At 41.0% G+C, this 13,200-nt stretch overlaps 1 protein-coding gene across 1 annotated transcript in view; it reads left to right on the top strand.

Annotated features, from left to right (window-relative positions):
* Positions 1-3,171: 3,171 nt before the first annotated feature.
* MOB3B (MOB kinase activator 3B) overlaps positions 3,172-13,200 on the top strand; it is a 33,462-nt gene continuing 23,433 nt past the window's right edge. Inside the window, exon 1 of the mRNA XM_054397635.1 lies at positions 3,172-3,589. Coding sequence (XP_054253610.1) covers positions 3,172-3,589 — 418 coding nt within the window. The remainder of the gene's footprint in view (positions 3,590-13,200) is intronic.

The raw sequence follows: 13,200 nt of genomic DNA, 5'->3' as shown, positions 1-13,200 counted from the left end.
AACACTGCAAAGTTTTATGTGACAGTATGTAATCTGTGATGGAATGACAGACCTCTCATCACTGATTATTGACTGAAGAAGCATCATGCTGAAATTCTAATGGTGAATGAGTTCCTGCAGTGACTTAGTGATTCAATGTGAAGCAGAGGAGTGGCCATCTTACCATTAACTACTGCCACTATTGCCTAAGCAGTGAAGTTGCTTTTAGAGGCCACAGACTTTGCCTAGAGCTTTCCCATGTGCCTCAGCCTGTGAAGGATCTGAACCTGAAGTGTCTGTGTTTAATCTCTGCTGAAAATCAGGTGAGCTTGCTGTTTTGCCTCTTGAGTATTGTGAAAGCTTCTTTATTCCAAGGAAGGAATGGTCATGATGTTTGTAACTATTTAGAAAAGCCTAACCAAGATGGTTGTTTGCATAGGGGAAGTAAGGGCAGTTTGTAATCTGTAGAAAAGCAGTATGTTTCAGAAGTGAGGGGATGAGTCTCAAGATTCTTGTTTATTTTTTGTCCATTTTTCTTAGCTTTTGAGTAAAGACAAAGGTCAATTAGATAGCAAACACCCTCAGGAACCAAAAAGTATTTCAGAAGGCTGATTCACTGCAGTATTTATGTGAAATTCAGGTTATACACTCTCCTGTTTTGTATTCTTGCCTATGAGAACATGAGAAAGCAAGTGTATCCATTTCCTGGCTTTGCACAACCTTCAGTCACATATTAAGGGAGAGAGGAAAAAAATCAGCTCTCAGCAGAGCTGCATCTCTAAGAGAAATTAAACACTGACTTTGGCTTCTACAGTCTAGCTTTGTAAAGGTAGTATGTATCTCTGTGTTGTATAAAGGAACAGAAAGATGAAAGAGGAAGTCTTAGCTTTTATGGCAAGGTGCCGAATGGAGGACTTTCTAGACAGGAAATGTATCAGAAATTCTTGTTCTTCTCATTCTGCATTGGTGATTTAAAGAACAGTTTCATCTGGGTGCACAGTAATCTTTTGGCTTAGTCTTTGGTTTGAATTTTACCATGAACTATGTGTGCTTGCACAGACAATTTCAACATGTTACTTCTTGTACACAGAAACGTGAGATACTTTTTTTTTCCTTCTGAATGTTTTGCTTGGTTTTTTCTTTGCATTAACTGGTTTTATGCAGACTTACTCAGTGTATGGAGAGGAGTGGGAAAGAATACATGTTTAATATAATTATGTCTGCAAATTCAGTAGAAAAATAGCTTATAAAATATGGTGTCTTCTCTTTCTCTTGGAAAAGTTTTAACAGTAGTGAATGCTGTGTTTCAAAATAGGTTTTTTGAAGATTAGTTTTATTTGCTGGTCATCTTGTTGTTTTAAGTAAGTCCTTGCATATTCTAGTGAATATTTACAGATGAGGAAGGGATTCAAAATAGCCACATGAGAGCAGCAGGTGGATGGGGGAAAAAAAAAAAAAAGTAGTTACCTGAGGTGTAAAAACTCTGGAGCTGTAATCCCTGTTATTGTAGACTGGGACATTGGCTGCATACTATCTCAAAGTGTGTCAGTCACGAGCTCAGTCTGTGCAGCAGTATTCACCTGTTCCTCCAAGGGACATGTCAGATACAGCAATTGTCTCCCTGGGAGCACAGAAAGAATGACTATTTATAAACTTCTTCCTAATGTCCAATTTAAGTCCACCTTGCTCTAGCTAAAAAACATTGCCCCTTGTTCTATAACTGCAGGCCTTTGTAATCAGTCCCTCTCCAGCTTTCCTGGTGGCCCCCTTCAGCTACTGGAAGGCTGCTATCAGGTCTCCACGGAGCCTTGCCTTCTTCAGGCTGAACAGCCTCAACTCTCTCAGCCTGTCATAACCCCATGATGAGAATTCATCTGTCACAGAGTAGAATTCTTGTAGTGCTGTGCAACTTTAAAACATACCGTGTTATTTAGCTTAAAAAATGCACAGCATGAGATGCTTGGTCTGTCATTAATCATAAAACCTTCACTACTATAGTCTATCTGAGGTAGTCCTTTTCTACCCCGTCATCTACTAATTGCCCACTTTTACTGAAGGTAATACTATTCTGCACATGCATAGAAGAACAACCAAGACTCTAATGAAGTAATTTATTTTTTCAGTCAGACTGGCTGTTAAAAACTACACTTTGTGGCCAGAGTAGCTGAGATGGAAGACTGCAAATTCTATGTTCTGCATTCCATTATAGAGAAGATAAATACAGCTACAAAGAAAGTGGCAGTTTCATCATTGCTTTCTAATCATTTTCCACAGTCCAACAGGAAATTAAGACCACTATGGAATTCCTGAAGTTGGGTCAAGAAATTAACAATCTCTGTACAGTTTTGTGGGAAACAGAATTACTCCTGTGCAATACTGTAGGTTCTACTCTAACTAGGTTCTGTGAATTTTGCAAAAACAAATAGATCATTAATTAAAAATAGTGAACAAATATTGAAAACTCGTGCTTAGGTTTTGGTTTTGGGGTTGGTTATCTTTGTTTTTTTCTACAGTCAATGAAGAGGACTGAAGCTGTGGAAAACATCTAGAGGCACTATTTGTCAGCTTTAAGAACAGTTAGATAAGACCTGAACTGTTAGATAGTATTTTGTCTACTGAATTTATAGGTGTGTTATGCATGGTATGCAGTCTCTCAAAATGCAGCACAATTGCAAGATTGGTTTAAAAATGATCTAAAGATGGGAAGATTATGCAAGACTTATTAAGTTCCTATCCTTAACATAACTGAAGAGCCTCCATGTGGGTAGGTGTTTAAAATGGTCAGAGACGTTAATTCCTTAGAATTTTTTTTAAGCGGGTTTTTCTTTTCTTTTTTTCTTTTAAATGTTCATCAAGTTAGGGTTTGGCCGTGTTTTTGCAGCTAGCTTGTTATATATTTTGCTTTTCTGCTTATAATACCAGAAAAGTGATGGTAAAAAGAATAGCAAACTGATGAAGCAGACCCGAATTTATCACTAATGTATGTTGTTTCCATATCCTTAGGGACAAGAAGCCTTTTGGGAAGACTTTCAAGAAGAAGAGGTAGCAGTCTGCTCTGAAGCTGATATAAGCTTCTCTGAGAAAAAGAGAAGGACCTGGAGGACCCCTAAAAGAAATTTAACAGTTTTCAGATACCTGCATTGAATCTCAGTTGCGTGTTTGTGTCAGCTGCTGCGGAGCAGATTAGCAGACATGTCCATAGCGCTCAAGCAAGTCTTTAATAAGGACAAGACTTTCCGCCCCAAACGCAAGTTTGAACCTGGAACCCAGAGGTTTGAACTTCACAAACGAGCGCAGGCCTCTCTGAACTCAGGTGTGGACTTGAAAGCGGCTGTGCAGTTACCAAATGGAGAAGACCTAAATGACTGGGTGGCTGTCCATGTAGTTGACTTCTTCAATAGGATCAACCTCATTTATGGAACTATCTGTGAATTTTGCACAGAGAAGACCTGCCCAGTGATGTCTGGAGGCCCTAAATATGAGTACCGGTGGCAGGACGACATCAAGTACAAGAAACCCACAGCGTTGCCAGCACCCCAGTATATGAATCTTCTCATGGATTGGATCGAGCTTCAAATCAACAACGAGAGTATATTTCCTACAAATGTAGGTAAGTCCAGAGAAATCCGAAAGCATAAACTGACTTTCATTCTGTGTACTAAGCATGCTCTCTTTCCACTTTGATTTTTAGAGACTGTGAAATTCAAGCCCTTAAGCAGCAGACGGGGAAGAGGAGAAGGGTGTCTTGCAGGAAATAATACGAAATGTTAACTGTGTCTGACAGATTGGTGGGGTTTGTTAGCCTAAATTTTTTTCATTCTACCCCTTTGTCCTTGGTAAGCCTCTTCAGGCTAACCACCGAGGGTGGTCAGCACTGTATTATTAGCTTGTTGACAGCTAATCAAGTTTGCATTGCTTTGAGGCTTGCCTGTCCACTGGTTGGGAAGAAAAGCCTAAGAAGAGTGGTGTTCTCCCTTTGAAGCCTGTACAGCTCTGTTCACTGCAAGGCAATGGAGAGTCAGTGAGCTCTGCCTTCTGTCCCTCTCTTGAATTCCCATCCAAAGCTGACAAATTGGGAAGTGAATTATTCTATAAATTAACTTCTTCTAAGATTATATATAGCTAACACACTTTGCTGTGATTTAACCAGGAAGCTCAGATGAGAGAGCTGTTGAGGGCATGCCTATGTTTAGCCCATATCTGGGGCTAAACTGTAACAGTTGCTGTGTCACTTGATAACCTCTTCCCAGCATAGAAGGGGGATTTGGAAAAGGAGAGGAGACCTATGTGTTGAAACGAAAACAGATTTAATGAAACAGCCAAACTAATACCAATGCCAGTATACAAAGTCGTACTCAGCCCAGAGAATGTACAGTGGCTGCAATAAATGGAAAAGCAGTCCTCAGTAATGGGATGATAAGTGAGCCCATCGGGGAGGGAGAGGAGCAGGAGGAGGAGGAACAGGTCTAGGTGAAGACCCCATTCTCTGCAAACTTCTGCCTTTGTAGTGAGCATGACGTGTATGGTTTGGTGTAGAGCTGTTAGCCTGTTTGAGTTAGCTGCACTGGCATTTGACTCTCCCAGCTAAAGCTCCTGGCTGACTCTAAACTGCAAATAGTGATTCTATCCCAGCAAAACTAGGATGAGGCAACACAATTTGCCCTTTATAAAAGTATAGTTAATTTTTCTAAAGAGTGGGGCAAGTAGGTGGAAGTAGCTTTGCTGCAATAATTCCCTATGGTTGAAGAGGAATTTGCAGAAGGGTGCATTGTGTTGCATAGACAGCCTTTAGCTGTGGCTGTAGGCAATAAGAAAGATGGGATTTTACACCTTAGAGATGTCAGTGAACTTATGTAAGTTTTAGCAGTTTTAGGTAATGTGTCCTGATTCACTTTTTTGTAACTGGGAAACCTGGGAACGTGATGTAAGAAGTGTGAGATGTTATATATAAGTATGTGGCCCAGAAAAGTAACAAACACAATAAAAGCTCACATGCTAAAATTAGTTGAGCTCACTATTTACAGTCAGGGCCTGCTGCTAACTACTAGATGATACACCAAGAGGTTGTCTCCGTCAGGTGTTTCCAGACTTATGAAATACCTTATTCTTGTCCTTGACAGCTATTTGTTTTTTGTTTCCCAGTTCCTGTCACTTTCCTTTTCCACACTAATAGGTGGAAAGAAGGCAGCAACTGTATTTTTATGTATGGACTTGGCTAGCACAGCAAGAAGCAGATTTCAAAGGAAGCAGTACCATATATTTTGTGTAGTGCAAAATGGGTTTGATTTCCCAAGCATTTGTTGTTTTGTGTTTCGTCAGTGTAAATGATTTTTGATGCTGAAGGTACAGTGAAGTATTTAATTTTCATAGAATAGCATATTGATTTCATTTGGAAAAGACATCCAAGCCCAACCAGGTCCTTTTCTGCCAGACATCTTTCCAGCTGCTCTGCCACAAGCCTGTAGTGTTGTATGGTGGTCTCGTGGGGCAAGTGGAGGACCCAGCATTTGGCCTTGTCAAATTTCATACAGGTGGCCTTGGACCTTCAGTCAGCCTGCCAAAGTCCCTCTGTAGAGCCTTCCTACCTTCACGCACATCAACACTCCCTTCTGCTAGACTTACTGAGGGAGCATTCAACCCCCTCATCCAGATTGTTGATAAAGATATTGAATCACAGAATACAACTTGCCCCAGTACTGAGCCCTGGGAAACACCACTCGGGACCAGCCACCAACCTGCACCATAACCCTCCCTGGCACCAAGGTCAGGCTGACAGGTCTGTAGTTTCCTGGATCCTCCTTCTGGCCCTTCTTGTAGATGGGCATCACGTTTGCCAATCTCCAGTCAGCTGGGACCTCTCCAGTTAGCCAGGACTGCTGTTGAATGATGGAAAGTGGCCTGGTGAACATTTCAGCCAGCTCCGTCAGTGCGCTTACGTGTCAGCCATCTGGCCCCATAGACTTATGTATGTCTAACTTGTGCAGCATGTCACTAACCACCTTCTCTTGGATTCTGAGGGCTTCATTCTGCTCTCCATCCCTCACTTCCATCTCTGGGGGCTGGGTATTCAGTGAACAACTGGTTGTGTTATTAAAGGCTGAGACAAAGAAGGTATTGAGTACCTCAGGCTTTTTGTCATCCTTGACCACTGTAACCTGCTGCATCCAACAAGTTTGGATGTCCTTCGTCCTCCTTTTGTTGCTAATATACTTGTAGAAGCATTTCCTGTTCTCTTTAATAGCTGAAGCCAGATGAATTTCCAGTTGGACTTTGGCCCTTCTAATTTTCTCCCTGCATAGCCTCATGACAACAGTGTAGTTCTCCTGTGTGGCCTGCCCCTTCTTCCAAAACCTATAAGCTGTTCTTTTTCCCCTGAATTGCTACCAAGCATCTCTATTCATCTAGGCCAGACTTCTTCCATGACAACTCATCTTTTATCACAGGCTTCCACTGATATTTCTGCAGGCTTTTGTTATACTAAATTTCGATGTTGGAGTATTCCAGTATCAATTACTTTGTTCTCTTGCAGTTTGCATGTGTAGAAAGTGTGGCCTGTCTGCAGGCATGGGGAACAGATAACATACAGGTGTGCTGGTGGGCTTTACAACAGAATCTGACACAAAAGCTTTCAGTATGCAGTGAGACACTTCTGGAGGAACTTTTATCCTGAAGAATTGCCTATCGTAAGCCTAAGGATGGAATTAGTAAATACCCTCTTATCTACTGTTTTTCTCCATGCAGCATCTTTGCTGTTGTAAATTAAATCAGATCTGAAGAAACTAAGGAAGGGGAAAGGCTTGTGGTCTCTAGAATGGGCCTGGACCCAATATAAGTCAGAACAAGAATGCTTGATTTATAATGGAAAATCTTCATCTCACTCTGAATTGATACAAATGAAGGGGAAAATACTGCCTAAGCCCTCATGGAGTGGTGGACTGCACCAGGGCTGTATTACAGAACAAGATAAGGCAGTTCCATATAGAGATTTTATATCTGCTCTTTGGAGCATTTTTCCATAGATGAAAAAGGATGAAAAGAGTATTTTAATGGGAAGAGGAGAAAGGGAGTTCTTATAAATGGATCATTTTACCCAGCACTTGCATCCCTGTTCTACTGTTCCACCCTCCGGGGCCTTCATTGCAGATACCTGCAGAGTCCTCATTATCTTCTTGATTCACTAGTTTGTGGTATGAAACTGTTCGTAAAGTTGCCTTGGTGGCCTTAGATCTTACAATTCAGACGTACGTGCACGCTGTGATGAATTTGCCTTCTGGGCCTCCTCTCTCAGCACCCAGAACAGTGAAAGGGAAGTTTGGGTCTGTTCCTCGGTAAATTACTTTTCTTTCAAGGGAATCTTTCTGATTTGATTGCACATCAGTCTTCTATCTGTACTGCAGACACAGTAACACTTGCCAGGCTCTGAGTGTTGTACTACTCATAATACTGTTGAAGGAGATGTGGTCATCCAGCCTGTATATTGATACCTGTTTGCTTTTCATTGTTGCCCAAAGAGAGAAGCTTTCTTGCTAAGTTGGGTACTGTTTGTTCCTACGTGTTCTGTAGCAGCCTTTGGTGAGATGCACCATAGACTGAGTATTGTTGCAAAACTCTGTTTTAATTCAAAGAAATTAATGTAGGTTAAAATGTAGATTATTCATTCTTCAAAGTAGTTGAAATAGATCGTGAAAGATGATACACTCGGATGTAAAAACAAAACAGCCTTAGGTATGTCCTTACTAATAGAACAAGAGTTTTAAAGCACTGGATGGCTATAACTTAAGAGAGGTTAATTCATTGCTTTGAATCTTTGTGGCATATGGTGTGCAGAGAATTACTCTGGGAAGAGTGCATGCCCAGTGGATGGGATGGGATTTGGGCTGACCTTTCCATTAGCAAAAGAGTTTCCTGAAGAGATCCATAATGTGGTCCGTAGGAGATATCCACAGAAACTTGAGCATATCTTTTTCAACTTAATGCTATTAAACTTGTCCTCTTTCATTTGACATATTTCATGCAAATTAGCTGAAAAGGGATTTCAAAAGCTGTGTCTAAGTGCAGTTTTCACTGAGGAGCTACTTTCAGGGAAAATAATTTCAGAGTAGGGTTAGGACAGCCAGGCTTTGGTGGTTTTTTTTTTTTTTTTTTTTCCAGTGGTGGTGTTTCTCTGTGGTGCTATTTCCTCTCTGCCTTCTGCAGGCAGGCATTCTGGTCTATTAATTTGCTTGTAAAGAGTCTCTTCCTGCAGCCACTATCCTATGAATTCTGGACTGGCTGGCAGCAGGAAAAGGAGCTGGTGTAGGAGCAAAGAGCTGTAAAGAATTATGTGCAAGTGGTAAAAACAGGTGCTGAATATTAGGACCACTTCTTTGTACAGCAAAGGTTTAAGGACCATCTTTGTAAAATGCTCTCACAGCCTGCAGAGGATTTTTAACGTGATTATGTCCTTGTTCTCATTTTCATTATTCTCAATTTCCTTTATCCAGTTTAAGTGGATTTAAGGCATGTAAAAGTCTCATAGCTCTGTAAACATGTTGTTTATAACCACAGATACAGTGACCTATCTCAGCCCTCACTGAGTGGGAAAGGAGGAACAGAACACTGTATGCCTGCTCAGGCCACTCTGGTGAAGCTACTCATATTAGTTCCTGGCAGGAATTTTTGTAGTGTGCCAGAGTTTTATTTATCTTTAGGGTAAAATCTTTTTCTTCAGTAAATCCTAGTTGCTCTTCCAGGCACCTAGTAGTCTCACTGTTTAAACACCTTTGAGGATGTGTATTTCCCAGGCTTATAGGGACAACTTAAATACTCCATAGCCTCAAAAGCAGTGGGTTCCCACCACCACCCCCATCTGCCCAATCAGCTTTCACAATTGGGCAGTGTCACAAAAGGAGCTAAGCAAGCAAGCAGATCTCTACTGCTGTGCTTTCTTCAGACCCAGATTTCCAAACAAGATAAATTCAGTTGCCTTGGTTTTTTTTTCATCCTACTCACTGCAGCCTTAAATTGAGAGTAGTTCTGTCTTTGAATTTTCAGTGAGTAGAATTTTTTTGTTGTTGTTGGTTCTAAGAGTCACTGGGAAAGATATCCAGATACTTAAGGCCACAGGGGATTTTTCATTTATTCTCATCTGACCCTCAGCATAACACAGACCAGAGAACATCACCAGATGATTTCTTCATTAGGTTCATAGTTTGAAATGAGAAGACAGTCAAAAGACAGAGTTCTGCTGAAATAAACAAGAACATGAACTTCTTTTCTGACTTTACATAATGAAGAACTTTTCCCAATGAGGACAGTAAAGCAGCTGAGAGGGGACTCTGGGAGGTTATGTTGTCTTCATCCTTTGGGGTTTTCAAGACAAGGCTGGATAAAGCTCTGAACAACATCATCTGATGGATATATAAAGCCAAAAGCTGGGACACAGACCTCCAAAATCTGTGCCACCCTGAATTATCCTGTGGTTCTTAATTCCAATTGCAGCACTGACAGGCTGTTTCAGGAACAAGAGCTAAATTGGTTAGAAACTGATTAAGCAGTTTAAGAAGCTGCAGTTTCGCATTTAATGAAAGTACAGAATCACTTTTAAGCTGTGGGAGTTTTGTAGAGGAGGATTTCAGAGGTTATTGGGTTACTGTAATCAAATAGCTTAGTTATGGCTGATCAAAAGGAAAGCGTGCTTCTTAGAAGTGTATAAAGCCTAGGCTGGAAAATGAATGTTGTCTTTAGAGATACACTGCCTGGTCTATGCTTAAGTAGTAAATGTTGGTAACTGCCAGCTTCAGAGTTTTTGCACAGAGCATGTGTGACATTACTTCCAAAAGAAGTGCCCAGTATGTCCCCACAATGCACCTACAAAAGCAGGCCAAGACCCCAGAGGGCCTTGATGGATGTGATTCAAAATAACCACTAAATCAAGAGATAAACGTTTTCAATTGTTTCTTAGTAATACTGTGGTAGAATTTTTCTGGTTCTCTAGCCAGTAATAATAGTTACTATTTGATGAGGCACCTTCTTGCAGGGGCAGGAGAGCATCTGACCGGTAGTTATGGATAGACTCCTCATCTACTCTTAATGAGTAAAGACCTCCCCAGAGCACAGCCAGTAAAAATGTAGGAGGAGTGTTTGACATCAGTGAATTTGTCTTACAACTCAACCTGTCTTTTACAAAGTATAAGGAGGTGTCCTTAGGGTGGGCTAAATGATGTTTGCTGACATTGCTGCATACATTTTTTCCTCATTCTTTGCTGCCATTACAATGGCATGATCTAGGAATGGCCATTGCTTCAGGCACACCCACCCTGTAATAAAATGTGTACAATCTCTACAGCTGGTTTGTTTCTTTCGTTTTAAAACTAAGCTTTGCCAGAAGCTGAAGTGAGAAGGAGTCAGACTGATGGTCATTCAGTCACCTAGTAGTGAATGGTTATAGCTCTGGGTACCAGCTGAAGATTCTTGTAAATTCCAAACAACCCTTTCTTCTTCCTCTACACCTGTCACACCAGTGCTGGGTTTGTGCTAAAGAATTCTTTTCACTGTTACTACCCTTTCTTGGTCTCTCCTTCAGCATGGATGTATTTGCCAAGAGCTTTGAGTTAATCTCTTGTGCCAATGAAATAAAGAAAATTTTGCAAGCCATGCAATAGCTGCTTAGAAAGTTTGGTGCCTAGAAATATATGGATGATATCATGTAGATATTTTACAACTAGATTGTATGTTGGAGTTTTGTCCTCCTCCCCTCTTTTTCTTGTTTTGTGATTCAGATCTAGTAGATACTTCTGTGTAACCTAAGCTGGCAGATGAACTGATTTACAAACCTAGTATACCTCAAGAGTACCATCAAAAAAAGATTGATGCAAATGGTATTGGCCCCATCTGTATGGTGGGTGATGTATTTTACTAGATAGCTATCAATTTTGCCTTTTAACTGATGCATTACTTTCTTGCTGACTGATTGTACTTCAGAGCAATCTGATTCTCTGTTTTTGTCTGGTATCTAACCATTGTGCTTATACAAGAAACAGGGACTGAAACTAATAGTAGTCCAGACAATCCTCAGGCCAAATCATTGCTGACTAATGGGTGACTGCTGCTAACAACTATCCTCCCCAGCTGTCTTCCCATGTACCCTCTTGACTGAATGCTAGATGTGCCAATAGAGGAACATACAGGTCTGCTTCCAGCCCAAACATGTAAATTAACCCATTTTTCAGTCAAGTTCTGATAATAATAGAAAATATGTGCCATAGAAAGTAAGTACAAATTCTTTAGCACATTCTCTGCTTTTCTGTGAGAGGGGTTTGGTGCTGCTGGTATGAAGGAATGCTGCCTCACCTGGGGAAAGCATATTAGAAGGCTGATGCCTCATGTGCCAGGTTTACTCTGTTGTGGCAGTCAACAAGGGCTGTAAAGGACTTCTGCTAACTTAGAAAAGCAGGTCTCAGCAGATCTCTTCCTTTCTTTATGCTAAAGAAATTTAATGAAAACCCACTTAAGTGGTATAATGAATGGTGGAGAAAAAGCTCTCATGGGGAAAGGAATGTGTTAGCTGGCTTTGCAAAGGCTGAAATGTTTCACGATCTCTGTTACCTCTGAAACTGCTTTGGAAGAAAGAAAGAAATATAGAACACCTGCAAGAAGTGGTGTGGTTCTCATGTGGGAACTGGAGTGGTCTGTCTGGTGGCTGCCAGGTCCATTTTTCTCAAGGAATTTAGCTCCCCAGCATATCATGATTGCATATGCTGTGGGACATGGCCTAAATTAGTCTCTGAGATGACATGCAACTCCACAAGCACAGCTTCTTCCTTCACTGAACTTGTGGTCTTTTCTTTTTAGCTATCTTCACTTCATGGCTGGTATGTACAGTGTGCTCAGTTTATGGCATATTGGGTTGAGCTTGTGCCTGGCTGAAAAGTGTGGAAAATTCAATACCTTGAACATTTGTTGCCTTGGAAAGTGAGTTTGTGTGAACTGAGAAGTCAGTGTTCCACAGTGCCGTGTTCATTGCTTTCCCTGACAACAAGGAGAATAGCTCCTTGTGTGAAACCTTATAAACAGACTTTGTCTGATATGCTGCAAAGCTGAATATGTAGGAGGACCATTTACAGATTTTAATGACTTTGCTGGTTCGTTTTTTTGAAAACAAATACAGTAAGATTCACAAGTATCAGCTCTCATATTGGCTACATCTGCCTATGTTTGTTTTGCTAGATTTGAGTTACTTAAGTTCAGAAATACTGTAAAGAAGTCAGGTGTATCAGTGTGAGAGCTGAAATCCCTCCCCACCGACAATAACCAGGCTAGCTCAGTCTGGAAAGCAAATGAAAGCTGTATTTACAAGCAAATCTACCATCTATGGTGAAATGCAATGAATATGTACAAATATACAAAATTCGCATTTACAAATATATACAATCAACAGAAAAGCACAACCAAGCTCCCTTTGCTTCCCCTTGAGGGGACCTCCCAAGGGGCCTTTCTCCCAGGGGTGTCCTCCCCTCAGACCCCCTGGCAGAAAGCAGAGTTAGTTAAAAGCAGAGAGGTTGTTAACTTAGCTTGCCAGACTACTGGCAACCAACTGTTATCTTCAGCCAGAAGAAGCAGCAGCAGCCAGACAGCCTGGCAAGTTGCCCTGACTGCCCCTACTTTGTTTTGGGTAGTGGTTCTTAAACATTTCTATCTATCCAATGGAAGTGTTTAGAACAATCATTAGTTTGCTTTCTTACACCCAGTAGTCATCTGTTTACATTCTTTTGCTTTCTCTGCTTGAACTCTGAGAAGGAAAATTAAAAAGACAGTTTCAAACCATCACATCAGGGTAGTCCCTCTTCCCACAAAGTATTTTCATCCTTGAGGTCAATCTTTTGAGAGGAACTTTGGTACTTTGGGACATATTTTATGCAGAATCTGACCAAGGGAAGAGATGTCTGTCAGTGGGGTCTTCAGATGCCTCAGACACATGGTAACCATCACTGGAATAAAGTGTGGTCATAGAGGTGTGAAAATAAAATGTCAGTCATGTTTAGAGTACAGTCTTATTTTAACTTCACTGTGAAACAGCTGGAGTGCTGCAGTAGTATGGTTCTAAGGGAACTTCTGGAAAACAGAGGGCTACAAAGATGTCCTACAAGGAAAAGCTGAAAGTCCTGGGGCTGTTTAGTCTGGAGAAGAGAAGATTTAGGATCTTGTCAATGCTTATAAATATCTAAAGAGCAGGTGTCAAAA

Source organism: Indicator indicator, chromosome Z (assembly GCF_027791375.1).
Source record: "Indicator indicator isolate 239-I01 chromosome Z, UM_Iind_1.1, whole genome shotgun sequence".
NCBI classification, from domain to species: Eukaryota; Metazoa; Chordata; class Aves; order Piciformes; family Indicatoridae; genus Indicator; species Indicator indicator.
Note: the sequence above shows the minus strand (reverse complement) of the source record. Positions and strands in the feature narration are given on the sequence as shown.